At 32.1% G+C, this 27708-nt stretch overlaps 1 protein-coding gene and 1 pseudogene across 1 annotated transcript; both read left to right on the top strand.

Moving 5' to 3' along the window:
- Positions 1-804: 804 nt before the first annotated feature.
- Positions 805-27420, top strand: LOC148271802 (uncharacterized; the record flags this gene model as incomplete). The annotated part of the gene is made up of 2 exons (XM_088240909.1): positions 805-1806; positions 27248-27420. Coding segments are annotated over exons 1-2 (332 nt in total), but the record flags the coding sequence as incomplete, so codon positions are not given.
- On the top strand, positions 5610-6781 carry LOC148271803 (cAMP-dependent protein kinase catalytic subunit beta pseudogene; annotated as a pseudogene).
- Positions 27421-27708: the final 288 nt, after the last annotated feature.

Here is a 27708-nt window from a genome sequence, read left to right as displayed (position 1 = left end):
ATTTACAGGGCTTATGATCTGTCATTGGCTGGTTTAAGTGGCCACTTTACATTCACCATACTGTGTAACATTCACCATTCTGCCCATGTTTGATCATCCACATTTCCTCAACTCTTCCATCTGTTGACTTTTGTGAAGTAAAAGAGCTGAAACCTTTATCACGTGGGTGAGATTCATGTTACACAGTGTGTAAAGTGGCCATTTAAACCAGCCAATGACAGGTCATAAGCCCTGTAAATTCCTAGACTTCCATATTCCCTTCTCAAAAATGTTTTCCCTCTCTGTTGAAATCAATTTAAAAATCTAATGCATTTATTACACACGTCATGCTATTTCGTAATTGCTGAATAAGAATATTATAAAGAAATGAAGCGAATATTTATGTAGAACTAATTGTATTTAGTCAATGCTAATTTCTTCAATATTTTATTTAAAAAAATAAAATAATAAATACATAAAATCCAAACTGTCAAATTTCTAAGCAGTATTTCCATACGAATTCGTGGAAGGTAAAGAGATTATTTTGTAACAAAAAATAAACAGATTTTTTTTATATCATGAACAAGTTTTAAAAAAATAACTTGATTGTTGGTATTACATAATTACATTTTGGTATTGTGAATTTTACATTATTTCGATACCCATTTTTTATTAACGACGCACACAACAATCGATCAAATATCTAAAATAAACAATTAATGTGTTATTTCCATATTTATTGCCGTTTTTGCTGTTAAAAAGTTATCTTCTCCCTCAAGTTGTACACAAGCTTTATAAAAGCTCGTGGTAAGGCGTCGCGATGCCAGTTCTAATTTGGCGCTGGAGGTGATCGGGCGCTTATTTAGTCCGAGAAAGTGACAAATGTCGTGTTTAAGTTCGATTTCGATAAAAAGTTAGGAATAAAAACTATAACTGAATTCAGTCTAGAATATACTAGTTATTTGTGAGGTTTGTGATGTGATGAAGAGTTTTAATTATTTTTAATAAATTGGTTTTATAAAATCGACGGTTGATTTGATTTTGAGTGGTTGCATATTTGTAACAGTTTGATCATGAGAAATCACGCAAATGATAAAAGAAAACCATTTTCTTTTGAGAAAAGGACTAGACGGAAGTGTTGTGAAAAGTAAATTATTTTAAAGAAAAACAGTTAACCGTTAACTGAACTGTTCATAATATTAAAAACTTGAAATTATGTAAATCAAGAAAAAGCTACGAAATTTTGCAATATACCAAAAAAACCTTGAAAATTTCTACATTTTTTTTCACATAATCAATATAAAGAGACAATATTTTTAATAAAAAAGAGTTACCGCAAAAATGTGACACTGGAAGATAAAACAGAATTGTATTATATGTAGCTGTTACCAAATTTCATGTGTCGTTAGGTTGTCACTATAAATAAAGATAATTTAAAGGTTATGTGAGCAATTTTATGTGATAAAGATTACAAAGTAACGTTATTAAATTGTGTATTTTCTGTTAAACGACTTGACAAAGATGGGACTAGAAGTCTTTTAGAGTAAGGAGGCGAGAATTGAAATGTTAAGTGTCCCAATGCCAACCGCAAAATGTCAATTATTTGTTTTGGCATTTGAATACTATGCATGTTGAGGTTTATGGCGTGATTCAGTGGCATTATTCGTAATGGGCAGTGCGAAGCATACCATTACAGAAGTGACATTTGAAAATGAGAGCTTACTGGGAACGGTGAAGAAAGGATGGAAGACGGTCAGGCTGAGGGCTGCAGCGGGACACATCGGTCTGCTGATGGCCCTGATGCTCTATACGGCGGGAGGCGGAGTGGTAATTCATTATTTATTTATGTTATTATTTTATATACAGGTAAACGTCGTTTTGCGCCGGGGTTCCGTTCCGAGAGACACCGGCGTAAAAAAAAATCGGCGCAAAATGAACACAAATTCTAAGAAATATCTAACGTGTTTATTTAATACATCATATCCTATTATATACGCAAAATAAATTATAAATGTATTTAATAAATACAGTTTAAATTATATAGATATAGATAAATAAACATTTTTTTATAAAAAATACTAACTCACCAGTTCGTCGGTACTAAATTAAATTCTCACTCTTTTTTTTAAAAAAGCATCAAATTTCATTTGCTTTGATTGATGCTTCCTTTCTTGCAGAATCATAGCATAAACTACAAATATTTGAATATTCTTTTAATTTTAATAATAATAAAATAAAAAATACAATCAAACCTTTTTATTTTTCTTAAAAACAAATCGAAAACTAACTCTGAAACAATTTCTTACTTACAAGCTGCTCGCGTACACGGTAATAGAATCAAACAACGTGTAAAAGTGTGTCTGTTATTATAATCGCGGCGCCTACTGTTGTCTGGTGTCGGCCAAACCGGGGAATCCCGTAAATCGGCGTAAATCGAACCTGCGCAAAACGACGTTAACATGTAATTTAAAAACTAGTCATAATCACTGAATTCCAGTAAAATGTCTAATTTTCGAACATTTTAGAGGAGGTAATATGGAAGTTTAGGCATTTAAAGGGTTTATGAACTGTCATTGGGTGGTTTAAGTGACCACTTTACACACTATGTAACCTTCACCATTTTGCCTATGTTTGAACATCCATATTTCTTCAATTCTTTGATCCGTTGATTTTAGTGAAATAAAACAGCTGAAACCTTTATTGTAGTGAAGAGATTCATCTGATCTTGTATTTGCCTAGACTTTTAAATTCACTTCTCAAAAATGTTCTCCATCCCTGTTGTAATTTGTTAATAGGATAAAGGCTGTCTGGAGATCGGATATTTACTCAGTGAAAACCAAATGCCACCTATATTTATTTCTTTCTTTCGACGGCCTAAGCCTTTGACAAAGTATAAAATAATATTGAAAAACAATTATAATGAAACAAAACACCTGTACACAAGTATAGAAAATATAGACACATAAAATAAAATAAAATAAAATCAGTAGAAAATAAAGAAACAATAAAGGAAAAGTAAATAAGAAATTATAACATAGGTATGCAGCAACTTAACAATAAATAAATAGTTTAAATATAAAAAGTATTGAAGTAACAGAGGCGATGTACGAGTATCATAATATAAACAGTAAAACAAGTATAACACTTAGTACATTTTTATAATTTAGAAAAGAAGTGATTTTTTTTTTTTTTTTTTAAAGGAATAACCCGCTAAGCCTCTATTTTGAGGCTTGTCAGCAGGTGGGATAGAGGGGATATGGAAGAAGGTAATGAAAAATACACCACAACACCCAGACCAATTGAGAAAAAAATCTTTCTTGTTTTTTTTTCTAGCAACTGGCGGGAATCGAACCCGCGACGCCAGTTTCACAGATAGCCGTCTAACCAACTGCGCCACGGCGCCTGTCAAAAGTTATATAAATTAAAATCATTAAAAAGTAATGATTTTAATTTGTATAAAGATAAATGAAAAATAAGTTTATAAATGAAATAAATCAAAATTTCCATGTTTGTTAGCTAACATGTGAAGCCGTGGAATAGGTGAGTTAGCATAGTTTGAACTATGCAAATCAACAGCAAAATAAGTATTTTGTCTCGTCCCACTGCTGTCTCATATAAAAATTCACACAATTTAAAAGTTCGGGACTGTCAATAACATTATTTAATAACTTAAAAAGCAGCACTAAATCTGAAATTTCCCTTCTTTCGCTAATACATATTAATTTTAACTGCTTCATTAAACATTTATAGTTTATCTCCTCAATTGGAATGTTTAATTTGTAGGTACATAATATTAGTGACACGTGAACAAAGAAAACATATTTAACACCATACAATACAACTGTAGTAAGCAGTCTTCCTTAGGGAACAAATATAAAATCAATTTTGTATGCCTACATATTTTTCATACACTTTAAGAAATAGTTTTATTTTGAATAAAGTTAACTATGCAGAAAGTCTTCAGTTAAAGACATTAAATATAAGTGGCAGTTTATTTTTTCTTAACTCTAAGAAGGAGAATGTACTTAATGTTACTTCATTATCCTTTATCGTTAATGTACCAATCTTTTCCAAGATAAAGCCATGTGTTACATTTTACGCGCAGAGCGATTTTGCCAATGAAACAAATTTTGGTATATGGTGGAAAATCCACTTACACAACATTTGCAAGTCAACCACGTTTCCTTAAGCCAGTCAAATTTATGATAGCACTTAATGGTTTTAGTTATATGGTTACAATATTCAATATTTTTGTATTTATTACATCTTTATTTTCCTTTCAGCCTATTTGTTTTAAACGAGACAAACAGGATACGTAGGTATTTGTAATGTTTCATAATACATATTGTAATCTTGACATAATATGTAATAACTGCGAAAAAAATAAGTCTGAGTAATTATTGACTGTCAACTTAAATTGACTAATCATCTTGAAGTAATTATTAATAAACTGAGATATTTAACCTATGTATGTGTTCAAACGATTGTACTTTCACCCAGTTAAATACTATTAAAATGATATATTACGCACTTGTGCAATCATCGCTTTCCTATGTAATAATTAGATGAGGGGAATTTTAACAACTATATTAAACCATTAGAAACTGTTCAAAAGTTTTTCTTAAAAATAATGCTTCACAAAAATCGCACTTTTCCTTCTTTCCAATTGTTCCAAGAAGCTAAACTTTTGGAAATAAGACAAATACGTTGTTTTCAATGTTTGAAATATATATTTAAGAACCAAAATTTATTTACTAGTAATTCAAATAGATCAAGTCTAAGAAGGAATCGTGTACATGATTTGCAAAACGAGGCTAGCACAGAGACATACATATTTTTTAGGCCCAAAATGTTTAATTCTTTTTTTACTGATGATATGTTGTTAATCCCAAACTTTCAGAATTTTCCTTTTTTTAAAAAACACGCACTATCCAGGATTCAAACGAAATATTTCAACTCTTTTTTTTATATGATTTATTTTGTTGCCCTTTAATATAAGGAGTTTTTTAATGTTTTTTTTTTTGTATTTGTTATTTCCCCTTTTAATTACAATAAAAATAAAAAGTACCACCCAATCTTTGCAGAATATTTTCTTTTCTCTTTCTGATATTATATTATAGGAGCAAAAAACTCATAAACATTTCTTGTATACCCACGAACAGGCCATGCCTTTGTGGGATTTTTTGTTTACTATTCTTTCTGTTAATATGTATTTCATTACTGTGTAATTATTCTTTTTTTTTTTTTTTTTAAATCTGTTTTTACCTCTTACGTTTATTGTAAAAAAAAACTAAAAAAAAATTAACATGAAAAATCATTGTAATTTTCTATAATATTATTGGTTTAAGTAGAAAGAAGGAATAGCGGTCTCCACGCATTATGTCCAGGCTTTTCTCTAAATCGTTTTATCCGTGAAAGTGCCTAAGTAATGAAAACTTTTAAATATTATAATGTACCTACATAACTATGCAACTAATTCCACTTTATTTTTATGTGTCTCAAGTTCTTTATTTATTCACAAAATTTTGCGAACAATATTGTTTATTTGTAGGTAGGTACTTAAAAATTTTGGATAGATGGTACTTTATTTAAATAATTTTTAATTACTTGAAAACAGAATTTGTTGCGTGATTTTCTCAAAATCACAAAAACAAACATTTTTTGAGACATTCGGTCACTTTTGCCGAACATAGATATTCGTTAACACATATATATGATATAAAATGACTAAAGAGTACACGGAAGACCAGCAAAAGAAGCACATTAAACATTTAGACGAATTGAAAGTGGCGTTTGACCAGCGTTACAATAATCCATCTCCAACACAATGCAAAACTGATGACTTCGAAGTGATGAAGACTCTGGGCGTCGGAGGTTTTGGTACCGTAAAACTTGTGAAGAAGAAAGCGGATAGCCAATACTACGCCACGAAGATATTAGACAAAGCGAAACTAATAAAAACGAAACAAGTGATCCATACACTCAATGAAAAAAACATACTCCAAGCTGTCAAGTTTCCATTTGTCGTCAACATGGAATGCTCCCATAAAGATAACTCTTTTGTGTATTTTACTATGCCCTTTATCGGAGGAGGAGAAATGTTTACTATCTTAAGGAAAATAGGGACTTTCGAAGATGAAGTGGCAAAGTTCTACGCCGCGCAAGTTGTATTAGCTCTTGAGTATATGCACCACTGCAACTTGATATACAGAGATTTGAAACCAGAGAACATTCTCATAGACACGAAAGGACACATCAAGATCACCGATTTCGGCTTCTGTAAAATTGTAACAGAGCGGACGTTCACTCTGTGCGGTACGCCCGAGTACCTAGCCCCGGAAATCGTTCTTACAAAACCTTATGGAAAATCGGTAGACTGGTGGTCGTTTGGAATCTTAGTTTATGAAATGAACGCTGGGTACCCGCCATTTTACTCTAAAGATCCGATGAAAGTCTACGAGAAGATAGTGGCGGGTATTTTCAAGTTCGCTCCTAAAATGGGATTCGATTTGAAAGACCTCATAAGGAATACTCTGCAGGTCGACACGACGAAAAGGTTCGGAAATTTGAAGAACGGGGCGATGGATTTTAAGAATCACAAATGGTTTAAGATGATAAATTGGGATGAATTGTTGCTAGGCAAAATAACAGCACCGTTCATTCCAACAATAAGCAACATTGGGGATGCGGAAAATTTTGACAGTTATGATGATAAGCCAATGATTCAAAACTCTGTGTGTTTGTATGAGCAAGAATTCAAAGAATTTTAATTTATTCTTGTAGAATAAGTGTTTTCTTAATAATAAAATTGATAAAATAGCACAACTCTTTCATAAATATGTATTAATATAACATCTGACTGAATCGCTTTATGCTTCTATACGGTATAAAATGTTGAAATGTTAATACGTAGACGCGCCTATAGAGTAAAATATTTTTTAGGTAGTGACACGAAAACATACTCCTAGTTACTAAGTTTGTTTCTTTACATCAGGGCCCCGATTACAATGGGAAGTTAACAGTTAAATTCGACAGTCTATAAAAAAAGCGATATTTGTGTACAAAAATGAGTATATTTGCACGAATATTTAGAGTATCTTATTCAGTAACCTATAATTGAACATGCTTAGAAGAAAAAATGTATGCATATTCTGCTTTTTATACAAAAAACTTAATTTTACTTTGTAGATAAATGTTTACTTCCCATTGTAATCGAGGCCCAGGGCTGCATTCGACTGATTCATTCAGCGAATAGATGCTGATAGTTTGGAACTGGGACTCTCAATGAATATGAGCAAAACTAAGCTTATGATCATTGATCGAGCTAATAAAGTAGCACCATCTTTGTTGCATAACTTAGAAAGAGTCAACAATTTAATTTATCTAGGTTTACTCATCAGCGATGGTGGTGGGTGTGAAGGGTAAACACTGCGACGGGTTGGTATTGCCAAAAGTACTATGAGTCGGCTGGTGAAGATTTGGAAGAATCGCAGTATAACCATCAATACCAAATACAGACTGGTAAAGGCCTTGGTTTTTTCAGAGTTCATGTATGCTGTGGAATGTTGGACACAGAGAATCTGAAAAGAAAAACATCGAAACTTTCGAAATGTGGTGTTTGCAGTGAATGCTGTGGATTCCTTGGACAGGCAAACGTACAAATATATACTCCAAGAACTACACATAAGATAAAGCCCAACATCCATATGTGAGAAAAGAATCCTGCAGTTCTTGGACATATTTAGTTTAGCTATCTTCCTGGAATGTTTCGAAGGGACAAGGTCGCGTGAACGTCAACCAATAAGATGGAGCGGAGCGGCTTGGTCACTGAATTATCAGAATTATCACTGACAAATGCCTACAAAAGTGCACAAGACCGTTCCAAATTGAACGAGACTGTCCACAGATGAACCATGCCTGGAGTCAGGCGTGATCACCATCTTTAGACTTGAGGCACGGATTGCAAAAACAGAGAGAGACCATTCGACGGTCATGCATATGCCATAAAAAATTAGAGGGTACTTATTTTTGGTAAATAAAAAAAATGTATTTTAACGTTAACAATAACATCTCTGTTGTAATATGTTAATATAAACAGCTCCCCGGGGAGTTGAATCCAGTCCTTGTCTACAAAAATTTGGACAAACTCAAAATATTGTTGATAAATTACCTGGTCCATGAAGAAGTATAGAAATTGAAAAAATAATATTTTCAGGCGTTGCCTAGTATGTAGGTGAAATAATTCAATTAGATGAATCTCACCCGCATAAATAAAGGTTTCAGCTCTTTAACTTCACAAACATCAACAGATGGAAAAATTGAAGGAATATAGATGTTCAAATATAGGCAGAATGGTAAATGTTACACAGTGTGTAAAGTGGCCACTTAAACCAGCCATTGACAAGTCATAAGCCCTGTAGATGCCTGGACTTCTATATTACCTTCTCTTAAATGTTCCTCATCTCTGTTGTAATATGTTAATATAAACAGCTCCCCAGTGAGTTGAATCCAGTCCTTGTCTACAAAAATTTGGACAAACTCAAAATATTGTTAATAAATATTCGTTTTTGGTGGATTCCAATCAGATTCATTCCTTAAACTTCTTATAATTTCGACCCATTTATTTATTTTCACAGGATTTCAGAGAATGCAAAAATAAGAAATATTAACTCACGTTTATTATATTTGAAAAATGTATTCTTATCAGTGCAGCCCTGTAACTAAGAGAGCTTCACGATTGCGCCGCTAGGTGCAGTTTGACGTTTGCAAAAAAGAATATTTATATTTCAACATTAACTGTTCTAAGCTTTGTAAATCGCTCATGAACAAAATAAAAAGTTACGCAATCATTTTTACAATTTTTATCCAAATTTTTTTTATTGCTTTCATGACACAAGCAGGCATTTTGGTTTGGATTCTAAATGTCACGCCTAGCAGGCGGTCGAAGAACGGTATATGTATATATGTATAACGGTATATGTATATGTTTATACAAATACCGTATTTTTTTTGTTTGAAAAAAGTTGCGTGGACTCAGCGTCAGGGACGTCCACCGTCCTCGGCGAGTGGAACGTGAATAAATCGACATTTGTAATCTGGCATTTTTGTATGAAGATTTGTATAGGATTTTTACACCCTTAAAATGGCGACAGTTTATATGATATAATGACCCAACAAAACTTATTTTTGAAAAAAACGAGATATTTAGCCTTAGATGAAGATTTCAGCATTATGATAAACTAAAAAATAAAGTCGTACCATATTTTCAAATACGTTAAATATCTATTCTAAAAATGCCTTTTTTCAGTGATTTCACAACCTTTGAGAATTTTTTTCACTAACTTAAAAGATAAAAAAAAAAAAACAAAAGATATTGAACCCTGGAAGAAAGTTTGAATTTTGACGAGGTATTTTTAAAATTTGGCTAAGACTACTACAAGTACTTTAAATATCCCGTCGAAATGTCACATTTTAGCATTTTTCAAGCCACTCCCCCTTAATACGCATTGGACATGACTAGGCGTTTGGGCATAGCTAGGCGTTTGGGCATGAGTTAAGTGTCATCATTTTTGATTGCTCAGGGCATGTCTATGTGTATTAATATGCATTTATTTTTAAACTTTTTTTACAACATGTAAATAATTGTACATTAGCATACATTGTACAAATCATAATTTCTTCCAACCAACCAAGTACTGGGTACAACACGAAAAAGACGGTATTCAAGTCTATATACATAATAGTGTCATAAGTATTAACTGGCTAAAGTTTTAGTCTTAAGTTCTTTCATCACAATAATGTGTTTACTAAGAATGAGAATAATTTTGCAGACTTTGAAAGTTGTCTCGAAATATTATTGACCTTCGCATGAACTTTGAAAATATTAGTTGATCTAAAAATAGAGAAAAAAAATACTCAAATTCAGCAAAATTATTAGTATTTATCCCATATTGTAAATTTGTACCTGAATTTTATATATTTTATTACTAGATGTTTTAGTGATTGTAGGTCATTTAGAAATGCTTTTTAATTTTTTTAAGCAATATCATCATTTAAGGTTTTTGTCAATTTTATTTGAAATTTTTTATAGACTACATACCTAGTTAATTAAAATAAAAGAAAAAAGTATTAAATACGTTCAAATGTTTGCAGACTGGCTGGATTTCCTCACTAGGGAGTAATTTAGATTTAAATTTGTTGCAACAGAGAGGGAATATGGAAGTCTAGGCATTTACAGGGCTTATGACCTGTCATTTGCTGTTTTAAATGGCCACTCAACACACTTGAAGATAAACAAATGAAATGTAAAGATACAGTGTAAAAGTTTTAAACAGCTAGGTTTATAATAATATTATAATACAGTTTAAATGTAATGTTAATTTCTGTTTGATAGGGAACATTGTTTTTTTTTTAAAATTTAGAAAAGCTTATGTTAAAGACATAGATGTTGATAGCATATTGGTTTACAAGTATGTATAATACATAATTGTTTATAAAAAACAATTGTAATCAATGAGGTATAATTAAAATTAGAATTCTACCTCATCTCTGTAGGAATATTGATAAAAAAAAAATATACCTACTCCCCCTCGGGAGAAATCCAGATTTGTGTATGTACAAAAAAATACACATACCAAACAATAATGTTGTGTAATAAGATCTGGTCAAAATATAAGTATAAATAAATTGCAGAATCATCTGCAGGCGATTACTAGTACTTAATTTAACTCGGAAGAGTCTTAAATACATAAAATAAAGTAATATGCTAATTAAAAATACTTAACTTCAATATCAATACATAGATGGTGCTCCAACACGCTAGTGAATGCTTTCTCATTTAATAAGATATATACAGGAATCAAAATGGTACCAGTGTCGATATTCGCTAATAAGCGGAATGGGGAATGTTGTAAAAAACGTAAAGTGGCCACTCAACCCAGCCAATGACAGGTCATAAGCCCTGTAAACGCTCGAATATCGATAATCCTGAATTTGAAAAAATTCTACCTCATCTCTGTAGGAATATTGATAAAAAAAAAAAAAAATTAGAATCATTGAAATATTATTTTGTCTTTTTTGTACATTGTATAAAAGTGTTAATTTTATGACGTTATTTACTAGGTATTTCTAAAATAATATCTAATGAAACACTATTAAAAGTGTATACGGTCAAAATTGTTAGTCAAGATAAACGAATGATACCCTATTCTTTTTCAAGATTCCTGACCAATACGCCAGTAAATAGACATCCCATTCGCGAAGGATCAAAGAATAATCTATTTTGAGACGAATTAATTAAACAATTGATTTGATTATGTAACTGCGTTCGTAAGACAAATGGACGTGGGTAAACATTTGTGAAAAAAACAATAAATGTTTATTATCTTACTCGGCTGTTTTCCTTTATCTGTCAATGAACTAATTGAGATGTTTGATACATAAAATGTGTGTCGATCGTAAAAATGTATTTTCGTTTTATTTTAAACTATTTGTAAATATAATTTTTGATCAAATGTGATAAATGTGCACATAAGGTTAAACAATTTATATATAATTCTGGTGTAAAGTCCTGAGAGCCTTAACCACGCTTGCTTACTGCATAAGGCACCAGGTTCTCGATGTTTTGGACGTCCATTGCTGACTGTTCGTCGGCAGTTGAGATGCCTGGAGGATCTTCATGCATACCATATGCTCCAACTAGGGAGCAGGCATGGAATGATGATGTTGATGATGATATGGAAGTCTAGGCATTTACAAACCTTATGATCTGTTACTGGTTGGGTTAAGTGATTCCATATTTACGGATGGCATTTTTTGATTCTGTATATCGTTGGTAATACTTCAATGGGTTTAAAAATCAATATTGCAAAAACCCATGTACTGAGTAACACTTCATGCCTTGATGCCTTAAATACCCTGACTATCGAACCAAGTCATCAAAAGGGTCGATAGTTTCAAATACCTGGGAGTATATGTTACGGAAAATGGCAGCTTTCAAAAAGATCTGGGAGTGCGGCTAGGAATAGCAGGCGCCACATTCAATAGTATGAAGGCTGTCTGGAGATCGGACATTTACTCAGTGAAAACCAAATGCCGCTTATATAACGCCTGCATAACTCCTGTTCTCCTCTACGGATGCGAATCGTGGCACCTCACTAGGGCCCAAAGTGGCAAAATTCTGAGTTTAGAGAATAGGTGAGAATAGGTGGTTTGACTTTGTGAGGAATGAAGTAATAAGAGAACGGACGCAGCATACTCCGGTGACAACTGTTACTAAGCGGAGGTGATACGGTTGGCTTGGCCATGTGCTGCGGATGCCTCCTGAGAGCCCTAACCACGCCTGCCTCAGGCACCAGCTTCTCGACGTCCTGGACGTCCACTGCTGACTGTTAGTCGGCAGTTCATGTCAGAACTACGGGACGCGAATCTAACTTGAGAGGATGCACAGGAGCTGGCGGCCGGCAGAGATGCTTGGAGGATCTTTATGGACTCCATATGCTCCAACTAGGGAGCGGACATGGAATAATAATAATAAAAAATAATAATACTGCTATTGCATGCTGTATTCAGTGTAACTATAAATTGTTTTGTTTTATATTACATGGGAGCCTAAAAAGCGTTCTCTTAATATATTATTTACGATTTTAACCAATCAAAAATACTGCTAGGGTATCAAAATACTATTGTTATTTAGAGTAAAAATAGTAATAATTTAAAACTAACGGCTCTTAGACCCTATAATGAATTTATTCCAATAAAATATTTTCGTATAAAAAACGCCAGGCGGTCTTGCAGTATCACTGACGATTATGTGCATGGTTTTAATATTTAATTTTTTTTTTTATTTATTTTATACATACAATATAAATTGTATTTCGCATGTGTGTAATCCCACTATAGATAATTAAAGTACTGAGAAAACTAGCGACATCTATTCTGCCGTCAAAAACAAAGGGGCAGCTTTTTGACAAAAACCACAAAATAAGTTAAATATGAGGTTAATATTCTACAAAAAATTTCGATCCATTTGATATCAAGCAAACTACATTAAAAATATATTATGTTTTCTCATGTTTTAAAGTTTTTTATGGAATAACACAGTATCTAGATATTCATAAGCAAAAACACAATGGAGATATGACACATACTGGTTTTATACATAGGAATAGTTAACATAATGTGTTTTTACTTATTACTTACAGTTTTCAATGATTTGCATAAAGTTGATAAACACTAAAAAGCGTCATAGCTTAAAAGACGACTTTTATGACGGCATTATTATTGGAAACGGGTAAGTTTCATACTGTATTTGAACAAATCCAAAATATTGTGAATATTATCTGGTATTTAATACATCAGACGAATAGGTTTCTTTTTTGTCAAACTTCTTCATTGTTCCGTATCCCCGCCTAATGTGATGGTGCATAGAAAATTGCATTGTTTCACAGGCACACCCCTAGAGTATGGTACAACAAACGTTCCACGTCTCTACCATTTAAATCACGATCAATTAAATTAAACAAAAAAAAAATATTTTTTTTTATTTACACTTTTGTCAAAATACAATTTTACGTTCACTTTGCCCAGCTAACAAGGGTACATACCCCGTTCCAAGCTAGGCAATTACATTCTTATATATAATAATAGTCAACAAATTTATAGAGAGCTCAGATCAATAAAATATAAACTTACTCGTGTACACATTTTGATCCATACACATACACACATACACATATATACACAAATATATACACATGTACATACACACACACGTACATACACCCATGCGCATACACATACATACATTCATAAAACACAGACAATTTATTTATAATGCGAAACTTCATGATTGCCATCTGTATCTATATTTTTGAAAATTATTCTTTGTTTTCATATTTTATTTTCGACATCCAGTAAGAATTTCCAATCATCAACCTTTCTGACTCCCTAGGACCAATGTCATGAAAGAGCGAGGTCAACACCTTCCGCAACTTGACAACACTCCGGTTTTTCACGATTCTGTCAAAAGGTTATGGACCTTTTTGCCTACGTAATAGTGTTGTTTGGATGCTAGAATAGTGTTGACCCCTTCACTTAGTAACAGATCCCTATTAGAGTATCTTGTATTATAGTTGTGGTTGACGCTTGGGTAAATGTCTCTATTTATGTGTGTAACCACTACCGTTTTCAATATATACTGTTGAATAATATTCAGTACTCTGAATTCTTTGAAGAGCAAGTCACTTGGATAACGAAAGGTTTTTTAAAAAATTATTTGGATTAAAGATTTCAGTACAATTGCAACATTAATATATGTATAACTATTTAAAATAAATGTTTAAAATGTATATTTTTTTAAAAATAATGAGATAGTTCAGTGCTTCGGGAAATCGGATATAAAAAATGTTTCCTTAGACACGCTTAAAATCAGAGCCTAGCGAAGTTTCTCGAAAATTTATTGAAAATTAATAAAAATGAACTTCTTTGAACTACGTTACAAGTTCTTCCGAATCAACCAACAGTTGAGTGTTGTGATAGATTTGCGGGTTTCGGGAAGCCAACTCACAAATCAGCAGAGCTTTCTGACGAGAAATTGTGACGTCACGGGTGGAGGAATTTCAAAAATTAAAAAAAATCATAGAGCCGATATCACGATACATAGTATATCACGATACATAGTATATCACGATACATGGTATATCTCTATACATATTATATCACGATACATAGTATATCACGATACATAGTATATCTCTATACATAGTATATCACGATAAATAGTATATCACGATACATAGTATATCTTTATACATAGTATATCACGATACATAGTACATCACGATACATAGTATATCTCTTTACATAGTATATCACGATACATAGTATATCACGAGGCGTAAGTATAGCCAGTGAGCTCGCCAATACATGACAGATGACAGTAAACATAACCATAGAAAAACACAACAGTTCAACTTAGAAATACAACGTGAATGCAGCAATGCTTGAAATACATGTCAATAATATTCTATTAATAAATAATATTATTTGGTCATACGGAACTTTACAGCACACATTAGTTAAATTACTACTAGCATTTTATCGGCTGGGAGGTGGAAAAGCCAAAAAAAGTACTAAGAAGAACTATTAGCTACCCAGGGGCGACTTTGTGACGTATGAAATTATTTTAAAAGAAATTCATGGCGTAGCCGAAATATTGTAATAAAAACGAGGATGTTTTTGTTAAGTGACGTTAGCAGGCGCTACCCAGGGGTGACTTTGTGACGTATGAAATTATTTTAAAAGAAATTCATGGCGTAGCCGAAATATTGTAATAAAAACGAGGATGTTTTTGTTAAGTGACGTTAGCAGGCGCTACCCAGGGGCGACTTTGTGACGTACGAAATTATTTAAAAAGAAATTCATGGCGTAGCCGAAATATTGTAATAAAAACGAGGATGTTTTTGTTAAGTGACGTCAGCGGGTGCTACCCAGGGGCGAGTTTGTGACGTGGAAATTATTTAATATGAAATTCATGGCGTAGCCGAGATACAAATTTGCGTGGTGTTTCGAAATTTAACAGTGTTGGTAGCTGCCTAGTTACATTTTTTTTTTTTGTATATATGTAATTTTCCTATTTTAAAATGAAAATAAAATTATCGGTATTTTTTATTTTTAATCGCTACCCGTTTTTTACATTTGTGTTATTTTTGCATTTTAATTAATATTGAAAGCATATTATGATTTATTCTAATTTACTGTACTGTTTTTATTACAATAAATAAAAATGCGTATTTCTCGATGTATTTTTTCCGTAATAGACAATCTATTAAAATAATACTCATCAAATTTCAATTGTCTGTTGCTTTGATTTCCAATCTTCTTTTTTTTCGATGGTTAAAACTCTAGGAAATTCAAAGACAATATTTTTTTTACTGTCATGTATTGGCGAGCTCACACGCTATACATAGCCCTATCACGAATCACGATACATAGTATATCACGATTGATAGTCTATTAACAAATATATTTTTAAAAATACTGACTTTTCTCATTACCAATCTTTTGTTTTTCTAAACACTTTACTATCTTACACCATCTCCCAAGAGTTTTTGATTTGAATCGAAGAGTTGTAGAAAATGTAAAAAGGAACGTGTTGATTGTGTAATAATACAACGTGTCTACGTCTGCTTGTCTGCCCGTGAACAACTGGGACGCGGGCGCGGGGCATATTGCCCGCATATTACTCGAACAAGAAATGTAAATAGTTTATCTTTCTGTTGTTTATGTGACAGACTGAGTGACGAACAGTTTCAATAAGTCAGATGATTCTCGCTATTGTGCTAGAGTGTAATTTAGAAAACTGGGTTGATAACAATGATGGGAATTATTCCATTTCGATTTAATACTTACAATGATTTTCAAATGTCTAGAAACACCCCCTCCTTTCCAAAAAACCGATAACCTGCAGTAATTATTACTTCCATATTGTCAAACGTAATTACCCTAATTTTTCCTTAGCCGAGTCCCAAACCCAATATTGCCAAAACAACTCAATTGACAACCAATTACGAAGGCATACCATTTGTAGTAATGAGGCCGTATTTCTGTTCTGTGTGGATCTCAAAAAAAGGGTCAATGTCAGATTTCATATTTTTCTTTCCAACATTTTGTAGAGGATCGATGTCAATAAAAAAAAAACATTTAATTAACTGTTTAATATACACAAACATATCGTCATGATTGTAGAACAACGACGCATGTGATTTTTTTCAACTTTACATGAGAGCGGTTTAAGTTTTTTTTTTAAACTTTACCTTACAACTTAATAAGTACAAACGTATATCATTTGATGCATAGGTTAGTTAATTTTTTTTAAACTTGGAATATAAAGCCTTTATAAAACCCTTTCAAGATCAAATATAAAGCAAAGTAATGTCGCATTTTTTGTACATCCGCCGTCGTTCGATATGTGGTAATGTTTTTAAATTTTATTTTTAATAATAAAAAATAATAAAAATATATATATTTTTTTATTTTTATTATATTGAAAACATATTATACATAATTATATACAATATTCCCAAGGAGTTTTTAAAAAAAAAAACTCATTTAGGGACATACAGATAATAATTTTTTTAGAGACGTTTTAAATTTTAAACTATAATATTATTTAACAAAAGCAGAAAAATTAAAATTATGATATACTACAAATTAAAAAGGGTATGAAAAATACTTGAAAATAACAGAATAAACAGAATACTAGGCATGGAAATAAATTCAAAATAATGTTTACATTATGCAATCTGGGAAAGAAAATTGAAAAAGTTTAAAAATTACATGGATGTATATATACATACTGAACTAGTACAAAATAAAATCATTTTTTTGAATTAACAAAATATGCGCACACCCAATACAGGTTAATTTTTTTTATCAAAAACGTTGAAAAAATTGAAATTATGTATACAAGCCAAAAAAGTATATAAAAAGAAAAAAACACAAATAACATTTAAATAGTATTAAAAATTACATAGACCAGCAAAAACGGTGAAATATTAAAAGGTATATGTTCAAGATGCGCATTCTCTATAAACTAACATTATTTATTCAAAGTACTTCTGGAAAAAATAATTCTAATAATGTATCCTCACTGGGAAAACCGTGCCGGGGACACTCAACAATATACTTTTTTTTTACATATCGTATATTAAGAAGACTTAATATACCTACAGAGAGAAATGACAAAATCTTATGACAGTTATAAACATTAAGTATTTATATTTATATTTAACTAGCGGACCCGACAGACGTCGTCCTGCCTGAACGTTGGGTTGCCTGCTATTAGCTTGGAAAAATACTTTAAGTTTAAGACTGATAAGTACCTAGGTACTTGTTTATGAATGAATTCCAAAACTAAAAATAATTAATTTGCTAATATTGAATTCTTTTTGCAAATGGCAAACTCGGCTCTTCTCACTAACAAGGGTGCGCTTGATTCATGAATGCGATTTTTAAAAATGTATCGAATGTCAGTTAATATTATTTTGGTATTACCAAAAATCCAGTAAAAAGAAATAAATGGGGAGAAATTGTAAGGAATCTAAAGAAAAAAATCTGATTGGGATCCAGAAAAAGCGAATGTTGTTTGTAAACATTCAAAAACTTTTTTTTTTAAACACAAAAAAACAACATCCTTCCATTTTTTCGTACATGCATTCTCGTTGAATGCAACCCTGGTAGGTCAATAGAAAAATTATTTATGCTTCTAACTTTTTTTTTACAGATTCGATTAAAAATTTTAATTTTGATATCTACTAACACGCGCAGCGCAAAGATTTACGATTTACACGTACAGAAGAATTAAATTTAATATAAAGATATCTAAAACGCACAATTAAGGAACAAAAACACAACGTAAACTTTACGTTTATTAATATTCGCTATCAAAAAAGCCAATGTTTTCATTATAATGTCACGAAATATTGTATCTCTATTGTGAAATTGTGATTTCCGAAATTAACCCTTTTAGATCCAAGTCACCGAATTATCCTTAATTTTAATGCATTTCATAAAAATGTTTTTTTTTTGTGTAAATAAGCAGGCTTTCGGATACGACATATTAACATTATTGTTATATCTTTGAAATAAATCAGCAAAGTCATCGAAAATAGGGGTTTCTAAAAATTTTAACATTATTGTAGTTCAACAATATTTTGAGTTTGTCCAAATTTTTGTAGACAAGAACTGGATTCAACTCCCTGGGGAGCTGTTTATATTAACATGTTACAACAGAGATGAAGAACATTTAAGAGAAGGTAATATGGAATATGTTGCCTAGTATGTAGGTGAAATAATTCAATTAGATGAATCTCACCCGCATAAATAAAGGTTTCAGCTCTTTAACTTCACAAACATCAACAGATGAAAGAATTGAAGGAATATAGATGTTCAAATATAGGCAGAATGGTGAATGTTACACAGTGTGTAAAGTGGCCACTTTAACCAGCCATTGACAGGTCATAAGCCCTGTAGATGCCTAGACTTCTATATTACCTTCTCTTAAATGTTCTTCATCTCTGTTGTAATATGTTAATTATTGCAGTTATTATTTTTTTAATATTGGTAAGGCGTTAAAATATGTAGTTCGACTTATGGCTTTAAATATGGATTTACACAACAAAATTTACTTGTTTCAAATGCCAGAACATAGGCAGAATGGTGAATGTTACACATTTAGTAAAGTGGCCACTTAAACCAGCCAATGACAGGTCATAAACCCTGAAAATACCCAGACTTCCATATTCCCTTCTCTAAAATGGTTTCACTCTGTTGCAAAAAAATTGTATTAGTTTGATTTACTAATTTTTTACCAAAAGTAAAGTTAGAATAAACTTTTCTTGATTCCTCAATCTAATGAAGTACATATTACGTACTTTGGTATTACCTTATTTTTGCACAAATATGTCTAAAAAAGACTAGAGGCCGAGATTTAATGTAACAGAAGAATATTAGAAGAAGAATCCTGAAGAGACCACATAACAAATGACGAGGTTCTCAGTAGAATCGAAGAAGCCAGGCAACTAATCAAAACCATCTCAAATAGGTGAGCTAAAAAAATCGGATGCATTTTGCGTCATGAGGATCTCCTGCATTACATAACAGAGGAAATGGTAATGGAAATCAAATGACAGAGAGCGCCTTCGAGGGGAATATTTTGAACTATTGTGCGAGGATTTGAACTGCGCCTTATATGTTGAGCTGAAGAGGGCTGCAGAGAATAAAGTACAGTGGAAGGCGAGATGAAGGACTTTGCTGCAAACCTATTCCCTGGATAAGGATTGAAACTGCGAAGAAGATGTCAAGGCTACCCGATTACATAGAGTTCTTTCAGGCTTCTAGGCTTCTTTTCTCGTAGGGCAAGGAGTATTTTTTTATCGTAAGCGTACTCCGCCAATGATACTTAAGTCCTCAAACGCGATGTGCGGTACGCAGTGGGCAAGCTATTGCCGAACGCCGCGCCGTGAACACTACACATACGGAATATAACATTATGTAACTATACAAACTTTTCTTAGGTTTTCACGGCAGTTCCAATGCAGGATAAGTTTTGCTGGGTAATTTTGCCGCGTGGTTTGCACTCTTACTGACGTTTTAGTATATAATATCAACTCAACACTAGTACCTTTTATTTGATAAAAAACTTTTAACTTAGAAATTTAGGATTTACTTACGTAGCCGTTGGTCAAGTCTTTTTATTATTTACGAGTAACATGTCAAGTCTTTATTCATACTCTCACTACGCAGAAGAGTTACAATATATTAATTTTTTTTTAAAAGCGTAATACTTTAAGTTTAAAACGAAATCATTGGCTGTCCAGGTTTTTATGTAGTATGTATCTCCTTTAGTCCTCTGAACGTAGGAAAACATCCGCATCCTTTTCATTATTAAAACTGTTTAAGGGCGAATGACGAATATCGGTTAGTGATTGTATGTGAGATTGATCGTATGATCATACGCTTACAAACAAATCAACTAATTAATTCTATATAAAATGTATAACGAATGACAAAAAAAGGCATTGAAAATATTGTGGGTATACTGGCAAAAAACGTTTACTCGAAAATATGCGGATTTGACTTAATGATGCAGTTTTGTAACGTTTGATAAAATTGATAAATCTTATTTTTAAAAGAATCACAAGAGATATTGCAAAGTGATTTCAATAAATTGTTCAAATGGGCTCATGACTATGGTCTCATTATAAATGCAAAAAAGACTAAATGCTTATACATAAAATCTCCTCATGCCAAAAAATATGTTTTGCCTAATATTATTGCTCATTGCACAGATTGCTTGCATGATGGTATTTCTAACACATGTAATTGTGAACTCATAGAATTTGTGGAGGAGTATAAGTATTTGGGTATTTTTATTGATCATAATTTTAAATGGGATCGTCATATATTTAAACTTTGTGATCGATTGCGGACTCTTGTGAGTACTTTTTATAAGTTATCTTTTATTTTGCCTAAAATCACTCTTAAATTATTATTTTTTTCTTTAGTAGAATCAATAATAAGATATGGTATAAAGTCGTGGGGACATTCGACTAAAACTAATATTAAAATGATCCAGGGTCTACAGTATTCGCGAATTGTGCCTGCAGAGATTTACGAACAAAGAAGTAATAATGATCTCCTGTACAAAACAATCAAAACTCTGCCTGTTCGAGGACTACTGTGGCTTTGCATCATTTTGGAACGATTTCATAGTAATACATTCAAGTTTCCTCTCAAACATAACCATAATACACGCTTCACGTCTAATGATGGCTTGGTAGTACCAAAAGTATGTAATAAATATGGAAATAGAACTCTCAAATATTTAGTACCTAGAATTTTTAATTTATTACCAAAAGAACTTAAATTTAACGCTCATTGTAACAAGAGCAAAATAAGAGAGTGGCTACTCGATCAAGAGTTTATATATGAATAGTAGCTTAGGTGTAAATATTTTATTTTTTTAATATATTTTCTTGTATTTAAAAAATAAATTTATATATTATTATTTATATAAACATGTTTATTCTGATCTTTCCGGCTGTTAATTGTTTTTATAAATGTAAATAATATTATTAAGTCAGTATAAATATAATCTTCACCAACAAGCTACAAAAAGTAGCTTGGTGGGATTTTAGTTTGAGTAAAAATATAACAAGTAAATTTTTTTTAAATTGTAAAAATGTATAATTATGCTATTAAATCAAATAAAAAAAAATAATAAAAAAAAAGCGGAAAAATTGGAACAAAACTTAAATGCTTGATTTCTCAAAACAAGGATTTGAGAGTTAAAACTTTTTGCAAGTATATTTATTTATTTAACACTTTATATACACATACAATATACAAAAATATAAGGGCGGGCATATTGCCTTAAGGCAATTTCTTCCTACCAACCCAAACCGTTCAGTTTGAGAAAAATACAAATACATGGACATATTGAATCTTACAATTTTATACAAAAATTACAAACAAAGATCAACAAAATAAAAATATGTAAAAAATTAAAACCACTACGAATTTTAAAAAAATAACACTATACCATGAAGAGAGGAGAGGGGATGGGAAGAAAAAAAGAAGGATAAAGCAACAATTTAAATATTTAGATAGTGACATTTCAATCTTGACTTAAATGTAAATAAAGAAGGGGGATCTCTAACATTAGTGGATAGATTATTCCACAATCGAGCGGCTACTACTGTGAAAGAGGAGGCAAGAAAATACCCATAACATGTTCATCAAGATTACCGCTGCCGTTACACTATTGTTAAAAATGTGTTTTTTCACGATGGGACATTATGTTTCTTAACCCTTAATCGCATTATTATAGTCACTACGAAGAATAAACATTCCTGAGCCCAACGTAGGTAAATTACACTGCCGAATAAAGTCGATTTTTACAAAGTTTCGCCGGGACGTAATTTACGCCGTTTGGCTTTTGCGTGGAACAAAACCGTGTCTTGATTTAGCAGGCACTGAAAACAGAAACATTGAAATATATTGTTTCCGGTGATATAACACCGAAAAGAAAATAACTAAACTGAGATCAATAGATCGCTTAATTGTTTCGTGGTAAAGTAATAATTGTAAAAAAAGTTTTATGGCTAAACTATAATACGCGATTCTTAGTTTTATGATGTGTCAAATGCGAATATTTTGATATGAAAATTGACCATTCACCAAAACATACATTGCTTAGGTCAGTTTATTTAATTTATTTGTTTACACCTTTTATCATAAATACAATTTTTCGTTTACTTTGCCCAGCTAAAAAGGGTACATACCCCGTTCCAAGCTAGGCAATTACATTCTTATATATAATAATAGCTAACAAATTTATAGAGAGCTCAGATTAATAAAATATAAACTTACTCGTGTACATATTTTGATACATACACATACACACATACACATATATACACACATATATACACATGTACATACACACACACGTACATACATCCATGCGCATACACATACATACATTCAATAGACAATTTATTTATAATGCGAAACTTCATGATTGCCATCTGTATCTATATTTTCGAAAATTATTCTTTATTTTCATATTTTATTTTCGACATCCAGTAAGAATTTCCAATCATCAACCTTTCTGACTCCCTACAACCAATGTCATGAAAAAGTGAGGTCAACACCTTCCGCAACTTGACAACACTCCCGTCTTTCCACGAATCTGGCCAAAAATTATAGACATTTTTGCCTACGTAATAGTGTTGTCTCGATGCCAGAATAGTGTTGACCCCTTTTAGTTAGTTTAGTTCAAACTTATTGCAACAGAGATGGAAAATATTTTTAGAATGGAATATGGAAGACGAAGAATTTACAGGGCTTGTGACGTGTTGTTGTGTGGTTTAAGAGGAAACGCGGTGGCTGAGAATTTGATAATTATTTTTCTGTCACTCTTTTGAAAATGTCTCCGCGATGCTATATAAAATAAAAAAAAACTTCACGTCGGACTGATTATGTCTAATTAAAATAAACAAAACCGACGTTTCGCTGTCTTCGAATGAAATTTTCTGTGTCGGTACATTTTCTGTTTATCGAAATTATTTATCATATTTGTATATCGTACGTTCGATGACGGCAAATAAAACTCGGCGCTTTAATGGGTTTTTGGATGATCCTTACTCTCATAAGAAACAATTGATCAATAGAGACATGCCAATGGTAAATATCTATGATGTATAAAAAAATAACTGCTCTAGTGCCATAATTCAGGGAGAAAAGACGGAAATACGTTCGTATGAAGAAAAGTAGGACCGCGTTTTCTCTATACTGCCGATGCTTGAACATTCGCATTTTTAAAACTCAGATGTAGGCAGAATGGTGAATGTTATACAGTGTGAAAGTGGCCACTTAAACCAGCCAGCGATACGTCATAAGCTCTGTAAATTCCTAGACTTCCATATTCTCTTCTGAAAATGTTTCCCCTCTCTGTTGAAATAAATTTGAACTGAACAAGCAAGTGTAAAGGAAAATCTGAGTTAACGAAATGTGAACGCTACACGTGTAAAATGGCCACTCAAACCAGCCTAGTGATAACAATACACAATACACTAAAATATTTGTTACACAAATATTTAAAAAAAAAGATTAAAGTTAAAATATAATTTTAATATGTACTCTTGTATTTATATATTGGTACATTTTTACAGCTCTGTAATCAGAGAGTTCTGTGACTCGTCTTTTCGCGAAATAATAACCTCAAGGCAGAATTAAATTGTCATGTCGTGTAGTGGAGTGGTGTGTTAGGGAGCTATCTGGCGCATCTTACCTCTATGTACCTATTTTAGATGCTCAGAATTATTTATTTATTTATATATACGCCCAATGGGCATTTTTATGCACGTATTTATACATAGAAAATTATTATAACAAAATTAGAAAGACTCAATGGTTTATAGTAGACTTTGTGGGAGTGGAAGCGGGAGAGAGGTGTTTATAATTGAATTTGATTCAGTGATCGTTTGAAAGAAGACAACTTGTTATCAAAGAAATCAAGACTGGTATGTTTGTTGGCAGACCTAAGAATTGTGGGCATAGGCGAATGAAAACCATAGTTAGTTCTATGCTTATCGGTATGAAAGAGTAAGTTTTGTCTGAGGTTTTTAGTTGGGATATTTTATTGTATCAAGCTCAGTAGTTCAGGCGCATCAAAGAGTGAGTCAAGAATTTTAAATAGGACTTATTTCGACGGTCTTGAAGAGAAGATATACTCAAAGTAGTTTCTAACTCATTATACGTATATAGGTCTCTGGATAAGCCCAACCTCCAGCCTATTTTTCTTAAAAATCGATGTTGAACTGATTTAATATTCTTGATGTGAACATCATAATATGGAGACCAGATAACAGAGGAATATTACAATGTTGTCGCGTGGTGTGTTGTGGCGCGCTACCGATGCAGTCTCGATTCTCGATCCAACGACTTTTAGTCTGCGTCATGGTGATGGAGGGGCATTATAGCGCGCCACAACTCACCACAAAAATGTGTTTCTAGAAACGTCTCCTTAACGCATTGATTGATTGTTCACGGCTACGCAAGAACGTTAATCAAAATGAGCAAACGCGATAAATGATCAATAAAAACGACAGAAGAGCCCTCAATGCACCTTACCACTCCACAACACGACACAACATTTTAATCCTACCTTAACTCGCTATCACGACAGACTAGACCTCAGCAATACACACGAAAACAGTAATCCTACCTCTAGTTTTTTTTTTACTTCTGGATTGATTTGAATATATTGTAATACATAGTGCTGGCCTTTCTTACGCATGTAGATGCTCGTAATATCACCTAGATGGTATGGATTGCCAACTGGGCAAGTACCAACTGTATAAAGGCTTCTCTTTCATAAAATAACCCACAAATACCAAATTATTACAGAAATCTCTAATCAAAAAATCCCAGAAGAGGGGGACTATAATGGAATGAGGAAAAAATAAATATCATACATAGTTTGTGAGGCTGGAAGGTAAGATTAATATAAATTAAAATTCAAGAACATACTAGATAGCTGAGGCCTGCCCCTGTGTTCACGGTCTAGCTCAATCAAAAGCAAATAAGACCCCACTAAGAATATAATTCGCACTAGGAGTAGGCAAGTTCAATAAAAGAATTACCGAAGTAACAATATAAACAATAAACATGAGAAAGTATCTAAAATGCTCAATTATTTTAATTGCATGGCCCTCGGAATCATGATTTATTTATTTTTAAATATAAAGAGTGTTTATAATTGCAACCTAATAATATCTAAATGAAACATGATCTACAATTTCAGAAAAACATTTCCTTCAAATCAAGGAAGAATTCACGTTAGAACATACTAGTAAATAGAACCATATAGTATAGACAGATGGAGTTCATTTGCAAATTGCATTAATAAATATACTGTTTAGACCAAATAAGAAATTCAGGCTCGAATTTGCTAATAAAACATCAAAATAAAGTAGAAAATACATTAACATAAATTCATCCGTTGCTTACAAAATATTTACCCCAAACCAACAATATTACGAGGGTTTATGTTTTGTCCGTTAAAAAAAAATAATAAAAGGAGAGAATTGCACCAAGAAATTATTTAAATAAATTCTCTAGAATCAAAGAAAAGTCTACAGGATTATTTAATTATTCAAATTTACCAAACGAAATGTATTTAAGAATGTGCAAATAGATACTAAAACAATATCAGAAATTTATTTCTTCTAAATGTTCACTTGATGTAGGTATTTTATGAACTCAACTTTTTACATAAATTTATTAAAAAGGAATTTATTCCTGGAATAGGGTAATGCTTTCTAATCCTTCAGATGACTTCATAAACTTTTCATATAAATTTAATAAAAATGAATTTATTCCTCGAATTAAGTAATGCTTTCTAATCCAACAGATGTTTTCTTCCACGTTTCCTGGGTAATTGTTGGTTTAACGGATTGCCTACAAAAACTTCTGGAATATTGAGCGAGATGGTCATCACCTGATTTTTTTTGTTAAAATATAATTTCTTGTGGAATATTTGACTCTGTCTTTGAATTAACTTTTGACTATCAAGTTTGAAGGTTTTTTGTTGGAATTTTGTCAAATGTAGAGCAATAAATGCCTCCTGGCATCTCGCTGACTAAATTATTTATGGTTTTATCTCCGAAATATAAATAAATAAACGAGTTTAATGATAAAACATTAAGGTGAATGGTTGAGTTTAGGTTTTCACGTGGTCAAGTAGGGCCTGTTTTATTTAAAATTACACAAAAAATCTAAGAAAATCGATCTTGGAGCTAGCGCGATTGCAAAAAATTAAATAACGAAGACTTACGTTTTAGCGCCTTACGGGTTGGTTTGGGCTTACACCTCCTGATTTAAGTTGCTCACGTTGCGTTAAATATTCGAAAATCATATCTAGAAATTTGAACTCCGTCGCCGACGGATTTTTGAAAGAAAATAAATTGTCACGTTAGGTTGTTCAACCTTAGCTCGGAAAAAGCAGTTCCGACAACATTGCAAGTGAGCGGCAAAATAACAGGGCTAATTTATTGACATACAGTATCTACGCGTATGAATTATTGCGTTGCAATATTTTTTAATTAATTCATTCGAGAATATCCATTTTTAATTTAACATATAAAAAATATATCTCAACCTGGTTAAAATTTCTAGAAACTGTAAAATTGTTTTTTTTCAGGTTTTCCGTGCTCTGGAGTATCCCGCGGAACTAGCCCGTGTGCAGAGGCACCGAGAGCTGGTAATCCTACAGCGGGAGCAGTTCATCTACTCTGTGGTCAATAACACTGACGTCATCAACCTGGAAACCCTGATGTCAGTTGAACTGGCTTTGTATGAAAAGGTTGCACTAATGTATTCTCGTATGCGCTTTGTTATGATACATTTTGATCACACCTTTTTACATGCTAATAATAACAATGATTTAAACATTTAAAGGGTACACGGAAAACACGGACTCATCACCAATAATTGATGAATTTTACAGTAGAGCAAAAAAAGAACGAGAATTATATTTTTGAGTCACCCAGTTCATACTTAATAAAAATTGGTTACCAATTATTGTTATACAGGGTTTTCTTTAAACCCAGTCACATCCGAAACCACGGTGATCAGTATGAGCAAGAAGACATATTGGCACAA

Source organism: Micrasema longulum, unplaced genomic scaffold (genome assembly GCF_059751315.1).
Source record: "Micrasema longulum isolate JH-2025_06_02 unplaced genomic scaffold, ASM5975131v1 h1tg002637l, whole genome shotgun sequence".
Classification (NCBI taxonomy): domain Eukaryota; kingdom Metazoa; phylum Arthropoda; class Insecta; order Trichoptera; family Brachycentridae; genus Micrasema; species Micrasema longulum.
This window is presented reverse-complemented; position numbering and strand designations above follow the sequence as displayed.